We start from the raw sequence: 25,379 nt of genomic DNA, 5'->3' as shown, positions 1-25,379 counted from the left end.
GGTTTTAAAAGATTTCCTTTATAATCTCAATTTAACTCTTCTTGAACTTTAAACATATGTTGGAGCCAGATGTTACCCACCATTTTGTGGGTGATATCCCTAAGAGAAAAATTCTCTAAGATGGTCCTCAACCAACAGCCAGCAGCCCCTTGCAGCCACCAACTAGCTCGTTGTGCCATTTCACTGCCACCTAAGCCAGCCATGTGGTCCCTCACCCATCTGTCATGATCGTATGTATGAAGGTGGGCCTCCCGAACCTAAAGGTATGCTTTGTCATTCGGTAATTGAGTATTGTAGTTTACTTATCATGGATACTTTTGGGTATGGTTTAATGGGGGGATTCGGATAAAAGAGTGAGCTAGGTCTATGCTCTTGTCCCCTGGACCTCTTTTGGATGTTAACCTTGGACCCTAGTCCCGTGGGATCTTTTTTACTAATCTTTCGGTTTTAGGGATAGTACTACATGGGAAACCCTGATTTTGGTTTCGTGGTCCTGCTCCCTCATCCATATATATTACCCCCCTTCCACTCATTATAACCCCATTCATCATTTCTCCCACCTGGGTCCACATCCTTCCACTGGGTCCACATAGGGTTAGCTTTCCCCTTCCCCTTGCCCACACCTTGAGTCAGGCCTAGAATGATGCCCCAGAGGTTGATGCAGCTAAAAAGAAAAGTAAAAACATAATTGACTACATTCAACAGGAAAATGTACCACAAAATGCAAACAATGGTCAAGACAAACACATTTAGCACGTGGGAAAAAGCCAATACATGAGCTCTACCCCATCATCATGGCCATCACCCTAGTTCCTACAGGCCCTAGATGAGCCTCCTTTATCATTTAGGAACCCATGATTGTCCCAACCCCTGGTGGGCAATGAACCGCCCTACCTTAAAGGGGGTATCCACTACTATATCTCACACATCATGCTCCTACCCCTGGAGCCCCGAGCAGTTAACTAAAGAAAAATCATAAAAGGCAAAAGGCATATAAAGAAGGGTAGAAAATTCAAGGTCGTGGCACCTCATGTACCACGATTGTTCCCTCCTATACATTATATACCCAAGTGTGAGCTTCCCTTTTACTAGCTACCTTTGTACCCCAGCATGTGGCCCAAGGCCCCTTTTCATTCACTACTCCATTTATCTCTTTATCACATGCCACCACCTTTTAAAGGATGTACCTTGGACATACTATCCCCTTTAGACGTAGAAACCACCTAATAAGATACTTGGTTAACCCCATTTGGAGCTTGGAGACATTAGCACATGCCAAAGCCCACTATGGAAGGACATGTCATTATGAAGTCCTTGCCTGTTGTCCATGGTTTGTAAGCTCTTTTACTCGATTTCCTTGATGACTTGTTGTACTGGAAGGCTAGGGGACGCATTGGATCTTATGCAGGATTGCAGGTGGTCTACATCTTGGGTTTGGTCTCCCTATACGAGGTCCTAACCCTCCAGAGGGCTACAATGGCATATGTAGGGTGTGTGTTAAGAGCCATGGGCCTCTACAGCAGTAAACACCACTCCATGGATCCCCATAGATGTTTAGAGATTGCTCGAGATTCACTTATTGGACGAGGAATATGCACCCGGTTCACCTTTGCCTAGCCAGCCCCACAGTAGTACCATGCACTTGACAGATGACACAGGACTTGTACGCTGATGTGTCATCACTTACACCATCATCTGAGCCCTTACAAATAGTCTACAGGCATCTTCGACTTACTTGGAGACGTATGGGGTCACTTGTGTGCCCTTACACCCATTGGGAGCACCACAGGTTTGTTATGTGGAGAACAAGGGGCCAACCCTTGTCCATTACTTTTGGAAGTCATATTCATCATTATGGCACTTACGGAATTCATCAGGCTTCTTAGAGAGCCAATGATATGTATTATTGATCATTCGACCTCTTGAGAGGCTTGTTATTTTGTTTATGAGCTAGTTTGGTGGGCTTGTCACCAAAAGTTAGTTATTTGCACATTATTTTTATTTTAGGGCCTAATGTAGGCTCAAATAGCTAAATCAAATTCATTAAGAGTATATAAATACAAATGATGAGATTTATTTATGATCATCACTTGGATTTGGAACTAGTATCTCCTTAGACATTTTCGCTATCATTCTTGGAGGACGAATTTTTGGAGCATAGAATGACTTTTGATGTTTGGATAATTTTCATATGTCTTGGAGCTTCTTGATGGCAAGTTCTTGGATGGTTGGATATATTCTTATACATGTAAGTACATTTTAATGCTATTATTTCTTTCTAATTTTGTCACATACATTGTTGCAAGGATTTCACTATACTAGGGCTTATTTGTTGCATCTCTTATGCGAAGTTGTGGAAATTCTGTTCTGGATAGTGAATGATTCATGTATGGGCCATGTATAATGAATGAATGTTTCTAGGGATGTTTCATTACTGAAATTCATCTTGACAAGCCATTTATCTTGCAAAACGAAGTATAAAGTCTTTGAAGTTGCTTTTGTTGTTGCCCTAGTGCCAAGCAAAGTTGTCTTTGAGGCCTCCTTGACCTAGAAAATTCAAAGGTCCATAGTCATAATTCTACCTGACTCCAATCTCCCCAAAGGATTAGGCACTGGTCCACCCAAAGGTGATCACCTTAAACCTATTTTCCTTCTCCCCTTTCCTCTTCTTTAGGTCTAGTCCTCTAGGTCACCTAGGGCATCAATTATCTCATGATCTAGCCATCCAAATACTTCGATTTTTGGTCCACAACTACGCTGGTGTGTCCTCAAGAAGCCCTCCAAATTTCATGAGATTCCGACGGTGGGATCTTGAGATATCGCAAGCCCTAGCTCGAAGACCAATTATTGCTATTAGTTTCCCTTAGGCTAGAAATCTCACTTGGATCCTTGCATTGCCTTTCATTGAAAATTCATTCCTTGATCTCTTTCACCTCCCTAATTAGGTCAAGCATATCATCGGTTGCTAAACTGCCTCCTCTTGACCTAACCTGGGTCCACTTGATCTCGTATCTAATTAAAGTCAACTCTTCAAGAACCACTCGGGAAACCAAGTTCCACAAGGATTTTAAGGTTTAGGAAGCTCCTTTACAAGTCACATTCCCTAAGCCAAGCTCTCAAATCCCTATTCCCTTATCCTAGAGAACCTTGTACCTTGCTTAAGAAGCAAGCAAGTCCTACCCTTGAGTCTCTACTAGGAAAGGGTCATCAAGGTCACTTCACATCCATCTTAGCTGATCTATGTAAAATTTTCTGTTTTCCCACCCCGGTTTTCAGTTTCTCTTTATTTCTCCCATGTAGTTAAATGCCCATTCCCATAACCATACATTTAACAGACTGAAAAAATAAATATTGCTGAAAACACAAATTCTGGAAATTTTTCAGAATGCTGGAAATTGCAGAATTAAAAATCAGCAATCAAAAACAGCCATTAAAACACATTAAAACACTGATATTTTTGGTCAACTTGACCCTGGAAAAACCCCCTACAACTCTTGGGGAAAACCAGTTTGAGAGCTCTTCTTTATTTCTGGAAAATGTCTTTTTACAGAGAGAAAATTTTTCAGCAAAAATCAGCAAAACAAAAATTTTTCCAGCAAGCAAACTTATCTGTTTTTCAGCTAACAGACAATCTGGAAAATGGCTGAACGTGCTGTACGGACCGTACGGACGGCCGTACGGACTTGTACGGACAGTCCTCGAAAATCGTGCAGAAAATCACCTCCTCGATATTTGTGCTGAAAATCAATTTTTCCACTGTTTTGCTCACAAAAACTGCCTTTTTCTGCTTGTTCTTTGAGCTGTACGGATTTGCTGAAGTGCTGCCTTGGTATGTGTGCCAAACTGCTGCCTCTTTCTCCTCCTTGTCCAGAAATCTCCTTTGCTCTCTTGCTCTCCTTCTCCCAATCTGCTCATGAAAGAATGAATGATCTTTTCCTCCTTTTCCTCCCTTAACCCAACCCTAAATGACTTTTGGGTGATCCCTAAATCCAATGGCTGAAATAGATTTAGATCAATGGCTGAGATTAAATGCTCATTTAAATCTCACTTTCTATTTTTTAATTCACCCCACTTTAATAAAGACCCACTTAGTCATTTATTTCCAAAGTCACTTTTCCTTTCTAATTTTTCATTGACTTTATAAAAGTCACTTTAAAATTAGACTTAGTAACTTTATCACTTAAAGTCACTTTCAAATTAGATTTAACTTTATAAAAAATTATAAAGTTACTTTAGGAGAAAAATTAAATTCTTTTGGACACTTTTCCCTAGGCCAAAGATCAAAGCCTTAAGGAACCACCTGTCCTCCGGTACCAAATTTCAACAATCTATCCTTCATATGTGATTCTATATACATCGGGTCTCCTCCCATCAATGAAAGTCCATAAAGAGTAGGAAGCTTTAGCTTCATTGTTGCTCTTGACCTAGCAAATGCCCCTCTAGGACCTGTTGACCACTGGAGTGGCACCTGATGATTATATGAAGACTCCATGCCCAAGGATGATCTAGAGGACGCTTGTACCATCAGATATCATCAATCAACAGAGTTTTTAAACTCTACTTCTATCTTCTCATCATCTTTCTTGTACTCAGATTCCACACCCTGCGGGGAATTGTAATAAGTGATACTAGTAATGATGAGTTTTGAGTCTGTAACAGGCCTAGGATGTTGGGACTCGATCAGCAAATGAATACACCTTGGAGTGTTTTTTTTATTTGGTTAATTATCCCTTCATTTTCAGAGGCTGATAAATTTTTAGGTTTTTTTACTCACTTTTTACCCCAAAGTTGGGGTGACGGTTTGAAGGTTGAACCCCTAACACATCTTAGTGTCTAAATTCGATGTATATTACCATACTAGATCACACAAAAAATTTCGTGGAATTTGGTTAAGTCTAGGTACTCATTTTTTAATTTTTTAGATTTTCCGCAAGTCAAAAATTGCAAATAAAATTGTATTTAAATTGTAATAAGTGTAGTCTAGAAAAGTTGTATGGGGTATGAGTAATCAAAATTACACCTCTCACCCTCAACTTTCTACTATGACACACTTTGAGGGGTTAATAATGTGTTTTGGACCCTCAAAACCCACTTTTCCTAAGTTTAGTGGGAAATCTGGTAATTAATTAAGCCAGAAATTAAATAAATGGAGAAAAATAAATATCCACACATGCTAAATGTTGTAGAAATGAGGTGGAAAATTATGGGGGAGTTAAAGTGAAGTCCCAAGGTGATGTGGACTCCTAAAATCAAGGAAAGGACATGTGCTCAAATAAAATCGAATTTCTTGCATTAAATGAAAACGCTGCTTGGAAATTTGAATTTGTGAAGTTAATGCACATTTGAGAGGATTTTGGAGAATATTTGGTGGAGATTTTTGTGAGAAATTGTCCCCACATGGGTTACCACCCATATAAACTTGTCATTCCACCATAAAATTCGAATTTGGCACATAAGGGAAGAAGAAATGATGTCCACTTGCCAGAATTCGATTTTTACACTTGGGATTGGAGCTCCATTCAACAAATTCGAATTTCTCTTTGGGATTGTCACCTCATGCCACTTGTTTAATCACTTCTACATTGGGATTGGCTCTAATGCCATTTGTCATTGTCATTCTTCATTGGGATTTGCTCCCAACTCTCTACATAATAGAGCCATGGGCTCTCACATTGATAAGATTGTTACTAGCTATTGTACTTGCAGAAGTGCTACTGCCTTGTACACTTTTGGAATTATCAATAAAGACTTTAGGGTTTCATTCATGAGGTGTTCCTCCTTTTCGAGTGTGATGAATTATTGAGCATTGATATAATTCCTTTTACTCATGCTTTGATCTAATTTGCTTCCATATGCTCTTGTAGATTTGTTAATGTAGAGCTATCTTGCATTGACATTTGATTTAGAAGTATGCTCTAGGTATAGAATGCTCTAGTTGGTTTTAAATAAATCTCTAGAGTTTCTTGTCATTGTTTATTGTTAAACCTATATGGAACTAATTCTTGATTGAAGTTTTGTAGAGGGAATATCTTGTTGGGATTATAGAATCAAGCGTGAGGGGAAGTCTTTGGAGAGACCAACCCACTCTTGATACATTCTTAAAGGAGCTCTCATTTGTTCTTTGAACCTTCATAGTCTTATCTTACAAAGTGGTTTTGCAGGGATTTCGGCACATAGCTTGTGCACAAGCCAAGAACTTCTAAATTTAAATCTTTTTTTAAAAAAAATGTTGTACTTCATTTATTTCATTTGCTATCTAAGAGCTTGAAGATGGCTAAACAAAGACGAGAGTTTACTCTCACTCTTTAGCTTAGCCTTTTGTAAATTATAATTGTACATATACATTTGATCTTGTTGATTTTCCCATTAATACTTAACTTATTTTGCAGTCATTGTTTGGATTGTTTGCTAACTCTTGTGTGGCAGAATTTGAAGAGCAACTTCCCGCAACATCTAACAAGTGTTTGTAGGACCTTTGGCAAGTGTTGGGGGTTCAATTTCCAAGGATGTCGTGAGCCCTTTTGAGGCTCATTTTGGCCAAGTAGAGTTCACTAGAGGGCTGCCCATTTTCCTCTTTAAGCCGTGGGCATTTGGAGGAAACTCACACCTTGTTTCCCTTGCATAAGTTTTGTGAGATCTTGTCACTACTTTCTCAAGAAAGGAGGTCTAGTGTCCAAGTTTCAAGCAATTATTGTGAGGACTCTCCTTGAAGTATAGTTGAAAACTTTGAAGGGCCCTCTTCTCATTGTAATATTAATAAAAGATCTAACTTGCTTGTGGGAGCTTGGGATTTCTCCCATGGTATCCTATCTCCCCATTTAGAGGGAGGCTTCTCTTGGGTGGATTGACATTTGCATGGTTTAAACTTTCATACTTCATTCACTTACATGCATGCTTTAATTGGGAATTAACACAACCTCACTATCACATTTCATTAAGTTAAAGTTTGTTACAATTTCATTTGAGCTTTGCATTTTCTTTCTCATTGTTGCTTGGAGCTACAAGCTTACACTTTACTTTGGGCAATTCATCCTTTACATGCAAGCATTTTATATTCTTAACAAACTTTGATTTGTTTCCATTTACCTTGGTAAATTGTTTCATAAGCGTTTGAATACATGCTTCAATTTTATGCTACATTGTTATCTTGAATATTGGAGCAATTTATTGTCATTGTCTATTTGAAATAAATTTTACTTTCAAGCAAATTACTTATATCATTTTAATTCATTGATGAAACACATGCAACACTTGTAAGCTAATTTTATTCCTCCAATTGAAGTTATGATTGCAACTTATGTTGAACACTATTTCATTTTCAAGCATTGCAAATCAATCTCTTTGAAACATTTGCATGTATCATTATTGTTATTTGGGAAATTAACACAATTTGCATTTCATCTAGCCATTTTAATGTAGGAAGGCCCCAAGCCTCATTAAAATTTTACCTCCAACATAAGTTGGTTGAAGTAGACATCTTAGGGATCCTCTACTCCTCTATTGACTCCTCACTATGAGATCCATATCATTGGGCGAGAGTGAGGTCTTAGGATTGAAGAGTTCAATTGTAATCTTGTTGTAAAGCTAATTAATAAAATTAACCAAGAGCACTTTCCATTATATTTACTTTACTTATCTCTTGATGGTTTGAGTTTTCATATGCAAAGTCTATTCCAAAAGCAAGTATTGTAATCATTTCAAACAAGTGTTTTTTTTTTTATGTTTCAAGTCTAATTGCATATTGATGTCTTGGTTTAGCACTTCCTTTCTTTTACATTTCCAAGTTAATTACTAATTTTTGGGTTTTCGCAAGATATGTTTCACATGTTTTGATTTATAAAGTTGTTTATCTCAAAAGCATTTTGTATCTTACATACCTTGTGCTAACAATTCTTATTTACATTTCAAGGTTACTTTGTTTTCTCTTTTGAGAGCATTGCATTTTACTCTGAGCAAATATATCTTTAAATTGTTGAGCAAATTCCTTATAAGGCACTGGTTTTATGGTTTTTAATCATATTAATTATTGGCATTGTTATTTCAAGTTGTTCACTTCATATTTGCCCATAAATCCTTAAAAGTAATCCATTTTCACTATAACACTCTTCTAGAAACTCACATCTTTTAACTTTATTTTTCATTAGGGACCACCCCCCTTAGCTAACCTAGGAGATAGCTCAAACGGAGAAAGTCGGGATTAGTGTGACAGCCCCTTCTCTGAGTTCCCTGCCACCAACCACACCTTTTGGGGTTGAAGGTTTTTCTCACTGATTTGTAGGTAGGTGTAGGCGGCAGGGTCAACAGGACCCCCTGCTAGTTTGAGCGGTAACAGGCCCAATTCATCCTTAGGCCTCATATCACCAGTAAGTTTCCTTGAGTTTAGTTTGCCACATGTAGAAGTGGTGGGAATTATGATACTTGTGCATGCAACATTGAGAACCTCACAAGTCATTAGACCCTAGGTTGACAAAATTAAAGATAAGTGAATATTATTGCTACACAATCTAGCAAGGGTCCTAGGAGGGGAACTTAAGGGACAACTACTAGACCAAATGACAACAATGGGACAAAGACCCACTGTGGACTCAGTCAGTGTCCCTTGCTCTTTACGAACTTTCACTAATGGGAGGAGTCCCGGTAGGATAGGAATCACTTGAAAAAGGAGGATCAATGATCTATGTGAAGTGATTCCACTAAGCCCATTCAAAGAGAGGCTCAATTAAGGCTTGATGAAAGAAAAGCTCTCCAAGAAAGACCTAGGATGGAAATCAAGACCTAGGGCTTGATATTTTTGCAATGAGGATAGGTATGCCTAGGAACAAGACTTCCAAGATGAGATAGGACCTCTTAGGAAGCTTTGCAAGATGATTTATCACTTCAAATAGGCTTTCGCTATCCTTGAGAGACCTAATTAGGGCTTATGCTAGACCTAGGGTTTTTAGGAAAAACGTGGGAAGAAATTCCTCCAAAGTGCTCTCTAGGTCAAGGCAAGATAGAAGAAAGGGCCTAGTAAGATTTATTCCTTTGAATACTATGTTCATATGACCCTCAAGAAGACCACCTTATCCAAGGAAAACCAACTAGGTCTTTCCTCCAAGGGCACACCTATGGCATAAGATTTCCGAAAATTTGACCATGAGAATTCCACCAAACTTTGAGATCCTCTAGAGGAGACACCAACACAAGTTTCTATCCAACAGATTTGAAAAATTCATCTCCTAAAGGATTTCGTAGGGTGCCCTAGCTAGTCATCTAGGAAAAGGGGCAAAAAAAATTAGAGAGGACAAAAGAGAAGGAAACAGAGGTTGACCACCAATTTTACTTAGACCAGTGCCTAATTCTTGGGCTATAGAGTCAATGATGATTCAAGATTTTCCAAACTCATCTTCAAGGAGGCCAAATAATGATGCCCTAGCAACCACTCTTCAACAATTACCTACTCAATATCTATGGTGTTTCATGGAAGAAGAACGAAATCTCATCCACTAAGAACATTCATCTATTGTCATTCAATGAGTAACATGTGCAATTTACAACCAAACTATCTTTTACAATGATATTCAAGAAATTAGAGCACAAGAGATTAAGCTAGTTGCAAAAATTCCACACATTAGACATGATTCAAAAGAAATCTTCAACAAAATAGAACTTACAAGATGACAAGAGATATATCCAACCAGAGAATGAAGTAGCTCAAAGAAAGATCGAAAATTTCGCCTCCAAAGACATCAAAATGCATCAAAGAATGTCCAAGTAGAATCCAAGAAAAAGTGCAAAATTCGTACAAGGGAGAAGTTCCAAGTGATGATGATGATGATGATGATCTCTCACAATGAGAGTCATCTCTATTTATATGTGTCCAATCTAATTCGATTAACCAAATTTGCCCATAACATTATTTTAATGTGCAAAATAACAAGTCCTTGGTGACAATCCCACCAAGTAGTTAATAAAGTGATGAAGAAGCCCTCCATAAGTGAGACAAAATGATGAAATCGTGATCTAGAAGGGTCGTTGGAGGGCCTCATTGAGTCCTCAAGGTGTCGTGATGAGGGAGAGGGCTCCATGAACGATGGACAAGGGGATGGCCCCTTAATCTCTATGTAAATCATAATGTGGTGCTCCAAAGCGGCTATGGGGCATAGGTACTGGTCTCATGGGTCTCCTGGTGAAAGATAAGCATGTAGACTGCTCCAAATGAGGGCATTGAGGATGGTGCTTGCCCTCCCATATCTCAAGGGTGAGAAAAACCTCCTCTAGGCCTTGGATCAGCTGCCAAACCATGTGTACACTACTAAGTCAATTGAGGGCAATGCTGGTCCAAGTGCATCATCTTGTGAATAATGTGGGGCAATGAAAAAGTTTTTGAAGGTGCTGAGGGTGCCCATGTGATGAGATAATTATTTCTCACGTGACAGAGTCCCAAGTCTCTCAACGCATCCCCTACAAGTGTAAATATGATCCTTTGGTGGGCTTGGCCCCAGTTAAGTTGCCTAGCCCATGATGAAACCACCTACCAATTACACATAAGATCCAATGTGTCTCCTTACCATCAGGTACAATAATTCATTAATGCATCTAAGTGAATCAAGCTTGCTAATCAAGGGCACAAATGAGACTTCATAATGGGCTCCACTTCCAAATTTGGGGCCTTGAGCATGTAATAGTGTTACCTCCCTAGGTAGGAGTGGCTAATAAACAACTCTATTAGGTGTTCCCAACCCTTAAAGGGAAAGAAAAGTCCAAGGTACATCCTTCAAGTGATAGGGGTCATGTGGATAACGATGAGATGGATTGAGACACATGGGTCTTAAGGCCAAATGCCATGGGTTCAAGGGTGGTAATGATGAGGGATATCCACATATTTGGGTGTAGAGACGTAGGAGGGAGCAATCGTGATACATGAGTTACCCCGACCTTTGTTTTTCCACCCTTCTTCATTTTCCTTTTGCCTTTCCTTGATTTTTCTTTTATTATATTGCTCAGGGCTCCAAGGGATGAGAGCGTACTATGTATGATATAAGCAGTGATTATCCCATTAAGGTGGGGCAGTTCATCGTCCATATGGGTTGGGACATGCATGGGTTCCTTAATGATGCAGGAGGTGCTCATAGGGGCCCTAAGAACCAGGGTGATGGCCATAACGATAAGGGGTAGAGATCATGTTTGGCTTTTTACCGCGCGCTAATATATCATCCTGGCCATCTTTTGCATTTTGTGGTATTATTTCCTTTTGTATGTGGCCATGATATGCTTTTAACCTTTTTTTTCGCTGCATCAACCTCCGGGGCAACGTTCCAAGCCCGACCCAACCATGTGGACAAGGGAAGGGGGAGTACTAGAGCCTTGTGGACCCAGAGAGGGAAGATGATGAAATTGCGCATGTAATGTGCGGAGGGGAGTCAAAAATATGAAACGGGAAAACGAGACCATGTTACCAAAATCAAGGTTTCCCAAGTAGTGCCCATCCTGAAGTTATAAGCCAATAGGGGAGATCCCACGGGACTAGGGTTGACGATTAACCCCCCATTTAAGTTCAGAGAATAAGACTATAGTCAAAACCCTTCATCTTTCCAAGTCACCCAATATTCCATATCAAGTGTGCCCAAGGAGAAACAAGCATAAGCACCCGATTGCACAATGAAGACATACCCTTAGGATTGGATGGCCCACCTTTAAACATATGCTCTCAACAAATGGGCGGGGGACATATGACTGGCTTAGGTAGCAAAAATCAACTAGCACATATATCGGCTACACTAGTGGTTGTCAGGGCGCTGTTGGATGTCCGCTGAAGACAAATCTAGGAGAAAAATTCTCCTATGGGGTCACCCACTGGTGGTGGGTAATAAATACCATTACCTCCTCATATAGGATTCAAATATTCACACCATCAGGGATGGTGATGTATTTGTGACATTACCAAATGGTTTTGTTAAAAAGATTCACAATGTGATGTATGCGCTTCGTATTAAGAAGAATCTAATATGAGTTTCTATCATAATAGATCAAGGTTTGAAGGCAAAATTTGTAAATTCAAATTGTGTGGTGAAAGATATGTAGGATCACTTCAAGGTCATTGCAACAGGTGTTAGAGTTGGAGGTTTATATAAGCTTAATGTGACAAGCAAAAGTCATCAAGCGTTGGCATCCACAACCATGCCAACAAAAGTTTTTTGGCACCAATGGTATGGCCACATGAATTATCATGATTTGTTGCTATTTCAAAAACAAGGAATGGTAGAAGTACTTCCAATGACTAAGAATGAATATTTTGCATGTGAAGGGTGTGCATTAGGGAAGATGCATAGAAAAGAGTTCCCTACTCATACAAATAGAAGAAAAAATTATATTATTGAACTTTTGCATACAAATGTGTGTGATCCTATGCAAACAAGATCATTAGGTGGAGCAAATTATTTTTTTATCTTTATTGATGATTGTACAAAATATACATCGATTTATTTCATGAGAAAGAAAAGTAATGTATTTGATTACTTTAAAGAATTCAAAAATCCGATTGAGAAGCAAATAGGGAAATACATCAAGAGCTTTGATCAGATCAAAGGGGACATTATACTTCAAGTGAATTCATCAAGTACTACAAAGCCAAGGGAATTGTACAACAATACATGGTACCACATACTCCACAATAAAATGGAGTAGCTAAAAGGAAGAACAAAACCCTAGTAGAATGTGCACAAAGCATATTAAAAGGTAAAAACCTTACCACTGCCTTCTAGGCTAAAGTTGTTAGTACTATTGTTTATTTGAAAATTAGAATTCCAACTAAAAGTTTAGATCATAAGACTCCTTTTGAAGCTCTTTATGGTTATAAACCAGTAGTAAGCCATTTAAGAATATTTGGAAGCAAAGCATTCTCTCATGTTTCAAAAGAAGATAGGAGAAAACTTGATGCAAAAGCTATCAAGTGTATTTTCATTGGTTATTGTTTTGATCATAAAGCATATAAGTTTTTTGATCCCTACACACATAAAGTTTTTGCAAGCAGAGATGTGTTATTTCATGAGCATGTAGATGAAGGCCATAAGGAGGACAGTTATGATGCATGGCATATTCCTTATGATTATGATGATTTTAAAGAAGAGGCGGATGATAAGAAAGAATAGAAAGATGAGGAAGAATCCAGGGACGTGGACACCTCTAGTAGCCACAACACACCAAAAGGAGATAATTCACCGTAAAGCAAAAGAAGAGATGAAAGCAGTGAAGCACCAAGGAGGTCATCATGTCAAACTCAACCACCAGTAAGATTTAAAGATTATTCCTTAATGACTAAAGTAATGAATGTCATATAACCTTTGAATTTCAAACAAGCTAATGAGCATAAAGAATGGAGAGATGCAATGAAGGAAGAATATGAGTCCATAATGAAAAATGATACTTGGGAATTAACAGAATTGCCTAAAAATAAAGTACCCATAGGATCCAAATGGTTGTTCAAACCTAAATTTAATGTTGATGGAAGTATAGATATATAAAGTCAGGTTGGTTGCAAAAGATTACTCATAGAAAGAGGAAATTGATTATGAAGAAACTTTTGCACCTGTAGCTAAGCTAAACACAATTAGAATAATGATCACATTAGCTACAAATATAAATGGAAACCACAGAATATAGATGTTAAATTTGGTTTTTTGAATGGGGAACTAAAAGAAGAAGTATATCTTGTTTATCCAGAAGGATTCGTAAAGGAGGTTCAAGAGTAGTGTTGTAGTGACCGTCCCCCCCCCCCACGCACCAAACCCTAGAACCAAGCACCATGTGGAACTGTGAGCAAAGTACGCTCGAAACCACACACCATGTGGAACTATGAGCAAAGTGTGCTCGAAACTGCGCTTTCAAAAAATGGAACCACGTTTCGAGCTAGATTTGCACGGTTCTTGGAATTTTGGAACTGCTATGTGAGGAACCATGCTTCCCAGGCACTCCTAAGGTGCTCCCTTAATGCTTCCTAGACACTTCTTAGATGCTCCCTAATGGTAATGTTATATTCTTACCATGAAATGACTCGGGATGTTTGAGAGTGGTTCCAACCTCATCAAACTTCATATGGAGAAAATAAAACTTCATATCCCATTCAAAATTCAGCAAAGTTAACAATTTTCAGGATTTCAGGATCAATGGGATTGTCGCATTTCATTAGATTATATAACATACGAGGGTATATGACTGGCATTTAATCAAGATCACCAAGCCCTATATGTACCCAGTGTTGGTGGTGTTGATTGTTGAACTCCTTTGTCATTGCCTTAGCAAAAAAGTACCCTTCACTCAAGTCAAAATCATTGATCAGGTATCTTAAGCTTTTTCTACTATATTTTAAGGCTTGGATTGAGCAATTTGATCAAAATTGGGCAATGTTGACTAATGTCCCTAGGGAATCGAGGTAGAGGCAAAGGTTAGACAAGAGAAGAATATAGATTCTAGATGGTTGATGCTCAAATAATTAATTATTAATGTACTATGAATTTCATCTATCTTAATTTACATACAAGTATGCATGTTTTGATATATTCTACAACTAATTTGGCATTCTAGATGTTTTTTTGAATATAAATGCAATGATAATAGATGCTTCGCTTTCGAGGATTTTCGGAAAATGACGCTTTCGAACCTTTGCTTCCAAAAAACACACCAGCTTCATGCAACATTGGTTAATAGCATCTTGTTTGCAGATTAAAGAAAACTTTGTATGGATTAAAACAGGGACCAAGATTTTGGTATGTGAAGATTGACTATTTCTTCCTTCATGAAGGTTTTATGAAAAGCAAGGGTGACACTAACCTATATATCAAGTTTAGGTCAAAAGGGGCATGCTGCTATGGTTTCCCTTTATGTTTTCCTTTATGTTGATGATCTTATTATAACAAACAATGCTTCTAAGTTAATTAATGATGTTAAAAGACAACCGTCACAGGTTTTAGAAATGAAAGACCTTGGTTAATTGCATTATTGCTTAGGTCTTGAATATGGATAAAAGTTCGTCAAACATTGGTTAGATAGAGAAAATATACAAGAGAGCCACTCAAAAGGTTCAAAATGGATCAACGTATGGTAGTATCAATACCTTTAGAACAAAATGCCAAACTCTATAGTGATGATGGTACAAGAGAGGTAGATGTTACATTGTATTGTTCGTTGGTGGGAAGTCTAAACTATCTCACTACAACTAGACCAGACATAGCATATTTAGTCAGCATCCTAAGCTAGTTCATGGCCAAGCCTCTTGAAAGCCATTGGAAAGCAATGAAGAGAGTCCTTCGGTATTTGAAAGGTACAGTTAATTTTAGTATTAAATATACTGTTTATTTTGATGTCGAGTTGGCAAGCTATTCTGATTTAGATTGGGTCGGAAATCTTGATGACAGAAGATTAACCTTAGGATATGGATTTATCTTTGGATCCGGGATCAAGGCATGGAGCAGCAAGAAACAATCAACTGTTTCTTTGTCATCAACAGAAGCTGAATACAAAGCTTTGGGCAATGCTATGTGTGAAGCAGTTTGGTTGAGGCAAATTCTTGAAGATGTGGGAGAAGAACAGAAAATGCCAACAATTATCAAATGTGATAATCAAAGCTCCATCAAACTAGCCAACAATCTTGTATACCATGCAAGATCAAAACACATTGAGACTCACTATCATTTTGTTAGGGGAAAGATGCAGTGTAAGGAAATTGATTTAGTTTATAACTTTATTGTAATACTAATGAAAATGTGGTTGACATCTTTACAAAATTTGTCGAAAAGGCAAAAGATGAAATATGTAGGAATTAGTTAGGTGTAGTAGAGAACACATTTCTCCATTACGTAGGAGTGTCATGCTAATGGTGAATCTAGAATCTGCTATTATTAGAAGTTGTCTTTAGTGCGACTTTTTTGGAAGCTTTTCCGGTGGATTTTTCCAATCTAATTTCTCTAAAATCCGACACGAATTCATTGAAATCACAAGATTGATAGGTAAACCCTGCACAATAGAAGTGCGCTAGGGGTTTTTCATGGTGCTGAATCCATATATACAGTCAAAAAAACTAGTTTAAATAACACAAATCAAGATTTCACATCAAAATTTTCACTGGATTCCGGCACCGGAAACTCCGAAAAGTCGCAATATAGACAACTCCTTATTAGAAAATGTTATGCGATGTTAGAGTTTTGTTAAGAGTAATTGTCGTAATTGGTACTTGATAGTTTCCAGATCCTATATTCTAGGATTTTGTTCAACTATATTGTAATTCTATATACGTACCTGATTTCTGGCTTGGTGAATGTAAGTGTGAGTGCGAGCAGTCTCTAATGTGAACGTTGTCTCACCTAAGAGCTAAAACTCATCTTCCAATAATTTGTTTTCCATAGTTTCTGCCTGTAATTATTTAATTTGGGCACGTGAGCTGTAGTATATGTTCAGCTTACTCATGTGAAGAATGTTATATTAAGAATGTTATTTATTTTAGATTATTTTAAATTTCTTTTCTATGGCCAATCTTATCTTTAACCGATATGTAATGCTCTATAATACCAAATACTGCTGAAATTTGTGCACTTTTGCTCTCTGGCATCCTCTCTTCTCTCTGTATTGCCTTTTATTTTGGCGGTGCATTGTATCGAAGCTTAATATCAAAATCCAACACATGATCAATTCTTGTAAGCCTTAGTTTACAGAATTGGCAATTAGTGAGTTTGACGTATGTTCCTCACACGCTCAAGATTTTGAGGCCTTGATTAGCAGAATAGGCGCATAGGCCCAAACAAAAATGACATTCAGGATTCATACAAGTTACATGCAAAGCTATTGGGATTAGCCTAGTGATACATTTGAAAAAACCAAACAAGATTAACAGCATATATACCTGTGTTAGCTATGATATTCCTAGTTCTCCCATTGTCGTCAGAGCGGTAAATAATATCTCCTCTCTCAACGTCATCAAATAATCTGCAAAACTCACACATATCAATCTGTGAAAAATTCATCGAACAAAAATTTATGATATTAACCAAACATTTTCTAATGTCTATGAAATAATGGTCATTCAACTCACAAATTTCAAACTGTGAAAATTTCATTAAACAACAAAGTATGACATGAACCAGAAATTTTCTATATCCAGAAACATTAGTAGTCATTCGTTGGCCAATGGGGCGTAGATTCACTGTTGATGAAGCTCTAGAATTAAGTTACCCAGTATGGTTTAGTTATTTTGTAAAGTGCCCTATTTGTACGGCATGCCACTAGTTTCAAATGGATGAGGCCAAATGGAAGTGCCAAGCAATTTTGGCAAAGTAGCCATTCCTTGTTGGCAGAGTAGCCACCCTTCCCACAAGTCACCTAATCCAGCTGAAGGATTGAAAGAAAAGTATAATGCTCACTTGAGATCCGGGTCGTACACCAACGCGTTCCAATTCATTAATTTGAGATATCTGGGAGGGTCGCCAACCATCTGTTTACGCACAACAGACCATATTCCATCTGCCCCAATTAAGAGCTTACAAGGAATCATCTTGATCTTCTCTATGTTATCAGCCGTGTATCTGAAATAGGCTTCAACACCACCCTGCAGAATATACAAATTATTACACAGAGACAGGAGGCATAGTTAAAATTGACAACTTTATGAATGTTAAAAATAGGGGAATCCTGTTTTTAAGACAAAAGCTTTGATACTATTATATATATATATATATATATATATATATATAGAACTCTCAACTCATTCAATTGACCCGATTCTTCGACAAACTGCTCATTGATTCACCGACATTAGCACGACTGCATGTAGAGACTACCATTTTCCTACCACTGAACAGTCTTCCCTTTGGGCAGGATGCGGGCAGCTACAGACACTGATCCTAAGTCGTGGATCAGTTAAGCCTCGAGAGATATTAAACCCTTAAACCACACAATCTCCCTTTCGACGAAATGAACGAACGAGGTCTGGATTGTGCATCTTCATATGTTTAAATATCTTTCACTGCTACGTTGATCCGGGAATTAGGATCAGAGCTAGTATAAATAAAGTTATTCAACTCTACATGTTTAAATATCTCCGGGTGCTGCTCTGACGTATGATTTGACATCAGAGCTGATCTAAGTAAAATTGTGCATCTCTATTGATATAAGTAAAGTTATGCAGATATACTGAGAGCTAACTCTTGGAATAATCTATTTAGCGAAGGGTTTGTCGAGAAGCTGGGAGCATTTATTGTGAAGCTTCAGAAAAAGGGCCGAATACATCAAGCAAATGAAAACGCAGTCTGTCCCATAAGCTATCTTTAGCCTCGTGGACGTTAAAATAATTTCTTTCTTTCTTTCTTTCTTTCTTTCTCGGCTGATCTAAAATTTGAGATCAGAGCTGATACAAGTAAAATTGTGCTTCTCATAGCGTTTAAATATAGCTCAGAGTTACATTGGTCTAAGTTTAACAAACTGTATGTAGAGCTGGTTTTTAATATATATTTTTAAATGGGTAGTCTAAGTTATATACAAAATAGTCTTTTTCACTGTAATTTGGAATTTGGTTATATACTTTTTCAAGTAAGATTCCACTGTAATTTGGAATTTGGTTATATACTTGAAACTTCAAGTAAGATTGTGATTTTTTGTTATTTAGAATAAATTTTACAGATTAAACTACTCAAGTTCAATTTTTTTAAAATCTCTGTCGGATTTTGGCTAAAATTAAACAGAAAAAATACTAACAATGAGGATAGTCATCACTGGCTGCTATCTCGGAATGCAGGCTTACTTATCACTGTTATTCAAGGAAATGTGCTGCCATGGTCATCACTTGCTGCTATGAGCAAATCTAGGCTGACTCATCACTGTTATCCAAGGAAAACCATGTCATCTAGAATTAGCTGTTGGTGGTCTATAAGAGAGCAGACTTTCTGTGAGATGCCTCTCGGTCTTGGGCCATTAACATGTTTCCTTACATAAATTATATATATTCTTTTAACTTATTTAATGATATACAATTTAAAATTATTAATAAAAAAACTAAACTTTACACAAATCAACTAATCTACACTTTATAAATATATAATTTTCAATACCTTATAAATATATGTTGGAAATACTGAGAGGGGGCTCAGTGTTTCTTTTCAATTGTTATTTTTACCAGTTAGATCACTTATATTTAGAACACAAAATGAACAATAAGAATAAATGCTTTTATTAATTTCTTCTTTACAATAAATCAAGTACAATATATGTAGGGCTCCAACCCTAGATGAAGACACTGCTCTTCAATTTCCGAAGCTCCAACCTATAATATGCTAAGCACCAACTTGGACTTCCAAGGCTCCAACCTTGTCAATTTTGAGGCACCAACCTCAAGGGCTCCAACCCTATATCTGGTTCAGGCTCCGACCTGGTTTCTTGAGGACTCTGATCCTCTAGGGCACCAACCTTGTCTTTTCGAGGCTCCAACCTTTCGCTTTACTTCGTCAAGATATATTTGGTTATACTTCACAGCTCCTAATGTCTTCTTCAATGAGCCCTGTCAATCTTTAGCTATCCCTTCACTTTAGTCTCCACGTCTCATTATCAATGACAACCTTGTTCTTCACATGAAGGTGTCACCATTGCTCTTCATGTTACCCAAACAAAACTTCTTCAAGGTCACCTCATGATGGCTTCAATGTATCATGGTCTTCAACAATCTCCACAAATATTCAATATGTTGCTTCACAAAGTTCTCCAACTCTACCCTATTCTGTTCTCAAGTGAAGACTTCAATAAGCTCTATTTGTCCAATCCCAATAAATCAACACTTCAGCCACGACAACTATGACAACTTCGACCACAGCAGCTTCAACCACGCAACTACGACAACTTCGACCACGGTAGGTTCAACCACGGCAACTACGGCAGTTGCGACAACTTCGACCACGACAACTACGGCAACTTTGACTACGGTAGCTTCAACCACAGCAACTAGTGCAGCTGCAAACACGACAACTACGGCAACTTCGACCACAGAAACTATGGCAGTTTTGACCACGGAAACTCGTTAATTTTAGGAATGTTCTATGCTAGAGCAATTTATTTAAATTTTCATAGTTAGCAATCACATCAGCATTAAAGTAAACTGCATATAGAACATAAATATAAATCGCAGAACACAAGCCAAGACAAGAGGACACAAGATGTGGCGCTAGCCAGGGACAAACCCCAATGTGGGGAAACCCTTGATCAATTCTTCTTTTATGTTCTTCAAAGTTCAGCAAAGAAAGTGAGAGAGATAATACATTTACAATAGAAGTCAACACTTTGACTTTTGATATCTACAGAGATCAGTTGAAGACATATTGCTTCAACTGATTCTCTAAGGTGACTTCTTCACCTATCATAGTGCTGCATCTCGTCCATTTGTTGCATATTACTGTGTGACACCTTGCTGTACTGTCACATGTGTTGAACCTTGATGACTGAGCTGCTCTTATCTTCATGCTACTCATCATGCTGCATCTTCCATGGTCTTATTCATCATCAAGCTGCCCATGCTCATGATCTCATTCATCATTATGCTGCCCATGCTCATATCATCATGCATCATTATGCTGCCCATGCTCATATCATCATGCTGCTTATTATGCTGCCCATGATCTCATACATCATGTTGCCTTCCTTCGGAGACAGATGCTCCAATTGTTTCAGTAGTTCCCGATAGTTCCGACTTTTCCGACAGTTCCGGCTTTTCCCACAGTTCCAGCATTTCCGGCTTTTCCCACAGTTCCGACATTTCCGGCTTTTCCGGCGTTTTCGACTTTTCCGGCAGTTCCAGCTTTTCCGGCTTTTCCGGCAATTCCGACTTTTCTGACTTTTCCAACAGTTCCGGCTTTTCCGACAGTTCTGGCTTTTCCGGATTTTCTAGCTTTTCCGACGTTTTCGGCTTTTCCGGCATTTTCGACTTTTTCAGCAGTTCCGGCTTTTCCAGCTTTTCCGGCATTTCCGGCTTTTCCAGCAATTCCAACTTTTCTGACTTTTCCAGCGATTCCATATTTTCCGGCTTTTCCTTAGGATCTCTTCTCCTACTAAAACCCAAAGACAAGTGGAGAGAGGAAGAGATCCAAGCGTGTATAGAAATGACTTGAAGTCCTCTTCTATTTATACTAAAACGTAGAGGTTGAATAGACATGATTGTTGGGCTTCTGAGCCTACATAAGTTGTTGGCCGACTTAACAATTTGTCCATAACATAAATAAATTCATAACTTCATAAATACTTATCAGAATCGGATGATCTTTAAATCAATCCTACACCTCTCAATGAGAGGGATCCAATAAAAATATCAGCTACCATAAATAATATGACCCACATGGAGTTTGGCCCTAGTTGCCAATTTTAACACTCCCTCTCAACTAGGGAGAACTCCATCCGCTAATCCATATGTCCAGCTGTAATATCTCTGCTATCAGTGCCCTGCACTGCTCTGCTCAGCTCAACTAGCTCTGCTCAGCTCTGTTAGCTTTGCTCTGCTCTGCTCAGCTCTGCTGGCTCTGTTGTGCTCTGCTGGCTCTGCTCTGCTCTGCTCAGCTCTACTCTGTTGGCTCTGCTCTGCTCAGCTCTGCTGGCTCTGCTTTGCTCAACTTAGCTCTACTGAACCATGAAGAAGAATTGATCGAGAATGTGTCATACCATTCTCCACTGACCCGAAGTCAGTCTCAGAGTGTGTACCACTGGTCCCAGACCAGTGCTCAACTGACCCAAAGTCAGTGTCATAGTAGGTACAACTCCTACCACTGGTCCCAGACCAGTACTCTACTGACTCGAAGTCAGTCTCAGAGTATGTACCACTGGTCCCAGACCAATCCTCAACCGACCCGAAGTCAGTGTCATAGTGGGTACAACTCCTACCACTGGTCCCAGACCAGTATCATTGATCCCAGATCAATGAAGGTCATCCTAGCATAGGGAGTACGGTAGATACAGCGATGCGTCCATCGGTACTACTATGGTCCCTATCCTCATTTCTCTGCTCATTGATCAGATGAGAGGTACTTCCCATGAGTCCCAGACTGCATGGGTAAGATGCCTCAACAGGAGAACTTAATCAATCCTGTCCTCACAGGAGAACTAATCATCCTGCTACACAATCGCCATGGAGAACACATCATCCAGGGCTCACAGGAGAGCTAATCAACCTGCTACATAATCGTCTTGGAGAACACATCATCCAGACCTCACAGGGGAACTAATCATCCTGCTACATAGTCGTCATGGAGAACACATCATCCAGACCTCATAGCAGAATTAATCATCCTGCTACACAGGAGAGCGAATCATCCTATCCCACAAGAGAGCGAATCATCTTGTCCCACAAGAGAGCGAATCATCTTGTTCACAAGAGAGCGAATCATCCTGTCCACAAGAGAGCGAATCATCCTATCCCAGTGCACACCACCAGGGGAGGGTGAGTCACCTTGTGGTCGTATGTTGCTCCAGTAAGAACCACAAGCTCCCAGAGCTCAATGTATACAACATGCAGGACCCTTGTACAAGGGTCTCTTGACGACTCCAAGTCGTTCGGGAAAATCACAGATTTGATCTTTCCCCCAGGGCTTAGACAAAGTGTAGCGACCTGTACATCATCTCATAGCGATGGAGCTTCCTTGCTCATAGACTTACCATATCCCAGATAAGGTAGTATCTGATGTCTATCTGCTGGAGCAATCGTCGAATACGGGATTCCTCAATAATCGAATCCCACCTCTGGTTGTCACAGAGAATCACAGTGGTACAAACAGCTCACTTGAAGAGCTTCCCCAACCAGGCAGCTTCATACGAGATCATACTCGTAGATATGTATCCGGTCTCAACGGTGCTTATAACAATCGACTTCTGCTTCCTGCTCATCCATGATATCGAAGCAGAATCCAAAGAGAAACAACACTAAGAAGTGCTCTAGTGATCCTCCACACTGCCTGCCCAATCAGCGTTCGAATAATCATGCAGTTTCATATTTCCGGCAGTGTATCTCAATCCATGAGAGATTGTGCCCCGAAGACATCTCAGAAGATTCTTGGCACCAATCCAGTGAAGTTCAACCAAATATGAGCTCACCATGCTAACTGCAAAACATATGTCCGGACGGAAGTTCACGAAGAACATCAACGCAAATGAGTTTATGAGATTCAGAAGCATTTCCTAAATCTGGTCCGACATCATTACCATATAACTTCTGAAAGTTAAGATCCTCGAGGTAGTCACAGGCTTGCAGTTCACCATTCTACATCTGGAATCCAATTCCCTCTTGCTTCTGCAAATGAGGAGGTCTGCACCTATTAGAAGTAGGTCGTCCTCATAAGGTGCTGGTATGAGAGGTCTATCATCCACAACCTTCGGATGGTTTGGATCAGTTTCACTCCTAGTGAATCTCAGCTTCATCAAACAGCTATCAATCCTCTACATGAGGGGAATGGTCCCCTTGTAAGATTTTCCTTCGGTACATGAGGGGAATGGTCCCCTTGTAAGATTTTCCTTCGGTACATCTCAGACATGTACTTTCATGCTCCTTTTGAATTCAAGCTTCCCTATCACCATCTGACTCATAGACCTCAGGTGCTATGTGTCAATAGACATGGTCCCCAGTGGACTTCCTGTAACTTAATACAACCCTGAACTCAAAAACGTCTTTGAAAATTTTATTTTCAAATACGTACCTTTCCATTGATGAGTGCCACCCTGAAACCTTTGACTTCCATTTCCGAGATGGACACCAAGTTCTTCTTGCGATCAGGTACATAAAAGAGATTCTAGGGTTCCTTGCTTTCTTTGAAGAGTCGGCCATTTCCTTGATGACCTGCATTACTTGTCATTCCTCTGATCATTGAAGATGTCCCTGGAATGATTATTATCTTCATCAAGAGATGTGTCCCTATCCTTCGAACACTCCTTTGCATAATGGCCGAACTTATTTCAAGGCATTCGCCTTTCCTTCCACCCTTTGATCCTAACTTCCCAATGAAGTGATCTTTAGGTAGAACATCAGAAACTTTCCGCTACGCCATTCTGATAATATGTTCTGCTTTGACTTCACTCTTTGTGAACTTAGAAGAGAGATGTGGAACCCATTGATCCTTTTGTCTTGTCCCTATTGTCTTTGGTGATTGCTCTTTCACTCTTGCTTGGGCATTGTCTTCACCTCACCTCTGATACTATGTTAATTTTAGGTATGTTCTATGCTAGATCAATTTATTTAAATTTTCATAGTTAGCAATCACATCAGCATTAAAGTAAACTGCAGATAGAACATAAATATAAATCGCAGAAGACAAGCCAAGACAAGAGGACACAAGATGTGGCGCTAGCCAGGGACAAACCCCAATGTGGGGAAACCCTTGATCAATTCTTCTTTTATGTTCTTCAAAGTTCAATAGAAAAAGGAGAGAGATAGTACATTTACAATAGAAGTCAACACTTTGACTTTTGATATCTACAAAGATCAATTGAAAACATATTGCTTCAACTAATTCTCTAAGGTGACTTCTTCACCTATCACAGTGCTGCATCTCGTCCATTTGCTGCACATTATCATGTGACACCTTGCTGTACTATCACATGTGTTGACCCTTGATGACTAAGCTGCTCTTATCTTCATGCTGCTCATCATGCTGCATCTTCCATGGTCTTATTCATCATCAAACGGCCCATGCTCATGATCTCATTCATCGTTATGTTGCCCATGCTCATATCATCATGCATCATTATGCTGCCCATGCTCCTATCATCATGTTGCTTATTATGTTGCCCATGATCTCATACATCATGCTGCCTTCCTTCGAAGACAGTTGCTTCGGCTGTTTCGGCAGTTCCCGGTAGTTCTGGCTTTTCCGACAGTTCCAGCAGTTCCGACAGTTCCGCCATTTCCGGCAGTTCCAGCAGTTCCGACAGTTCCGCCATTTCCGGCTTTTCCGGCTTTTCTGGCTTTTCCAGCATTTTCGGCTTTTCCGGCGTTTTCAGCTTTTCCGGCAGTTCCGGCTTTTCTAGCAGTTCTGGCTTTTCCAGATTTTCTGGTTTTTCTGACTTTTTCAGTATTTCCGACTTTTCCGGCGTTTCCGGTTTTTCCAGCAGTTTCGGCTTTTCCGGCAGTTCCGGCTTTTCCAGCTTTTCTAGCTTTTTCGGCTATTCCGACTTTTCCAGCAGTTTCGGCTTTTCCAGCTTTTCCGGCAGTTCCAGCGTTTCCGACTTTTCCTTAAGATCTCTCCTCCTACTAAAACCCTGTTGACCTCTACTGGTCAACTACCCATGCAGTACCCCCCCCCCCTTTTCTTGGCAGAAAGCGGCAGCACCTGATCTATGTGTCCGTGCCATCCAGCAGTCATCAGCAGCTTGATCAATCTAATTGTAAACCCAGT

The 25,379-nt window shown here is 39.2% G+C and overlaps 1 protein-coding gene across 1 annotated transcript in view; it reads right to left on the bottom strand.

Moving 5' to 3' along the window:
• LOC149174119 (uncharacterized) overlaps positions 1 to 25,379 on the bottom strand; it is a 135,983-nt gene that overhangs the window by 65,329 nt on the left and 45,275 nt on the right. Inside the window, exons 2-3 of the mRNA XM_089419183.1 lie at positions 17,391 to 17,575; positions 16,874 to 16,956 (exon numbers count right to left, since the gene is read on the bottom strand). Of these exons, the coding sequence (XP_089275309.1) occupies positions 16,874 to 16,956; positions 17,391 to 17,575 (268 nt within the window). The remainder of the gene's footprint in view (positions 1 to 16,873; positions 16,957 to 17,390; positions 17,576 to 25,379) is intronic.

This window comes from Pinus tabuliformis, chromosome 4_1 (genome assembly GCF_031772625.1).
Source record: "Pinus tabuliformis cultivar Carrire ecotype Pingquan chromosome 4_1, CPIR1, whole genome shotgun sequence".
NCBI lineage: Eukaryota > Viridiplantae > Streptophyta > Pinopsida > Pinales > Pinaceae > Pinus > Pinus tabuliformis.
The sequence above is the reverse complement of the archived record's forward strand: the minus strand, read 5'-3'. Positions and strand labels throughout refer to the sequence as shown.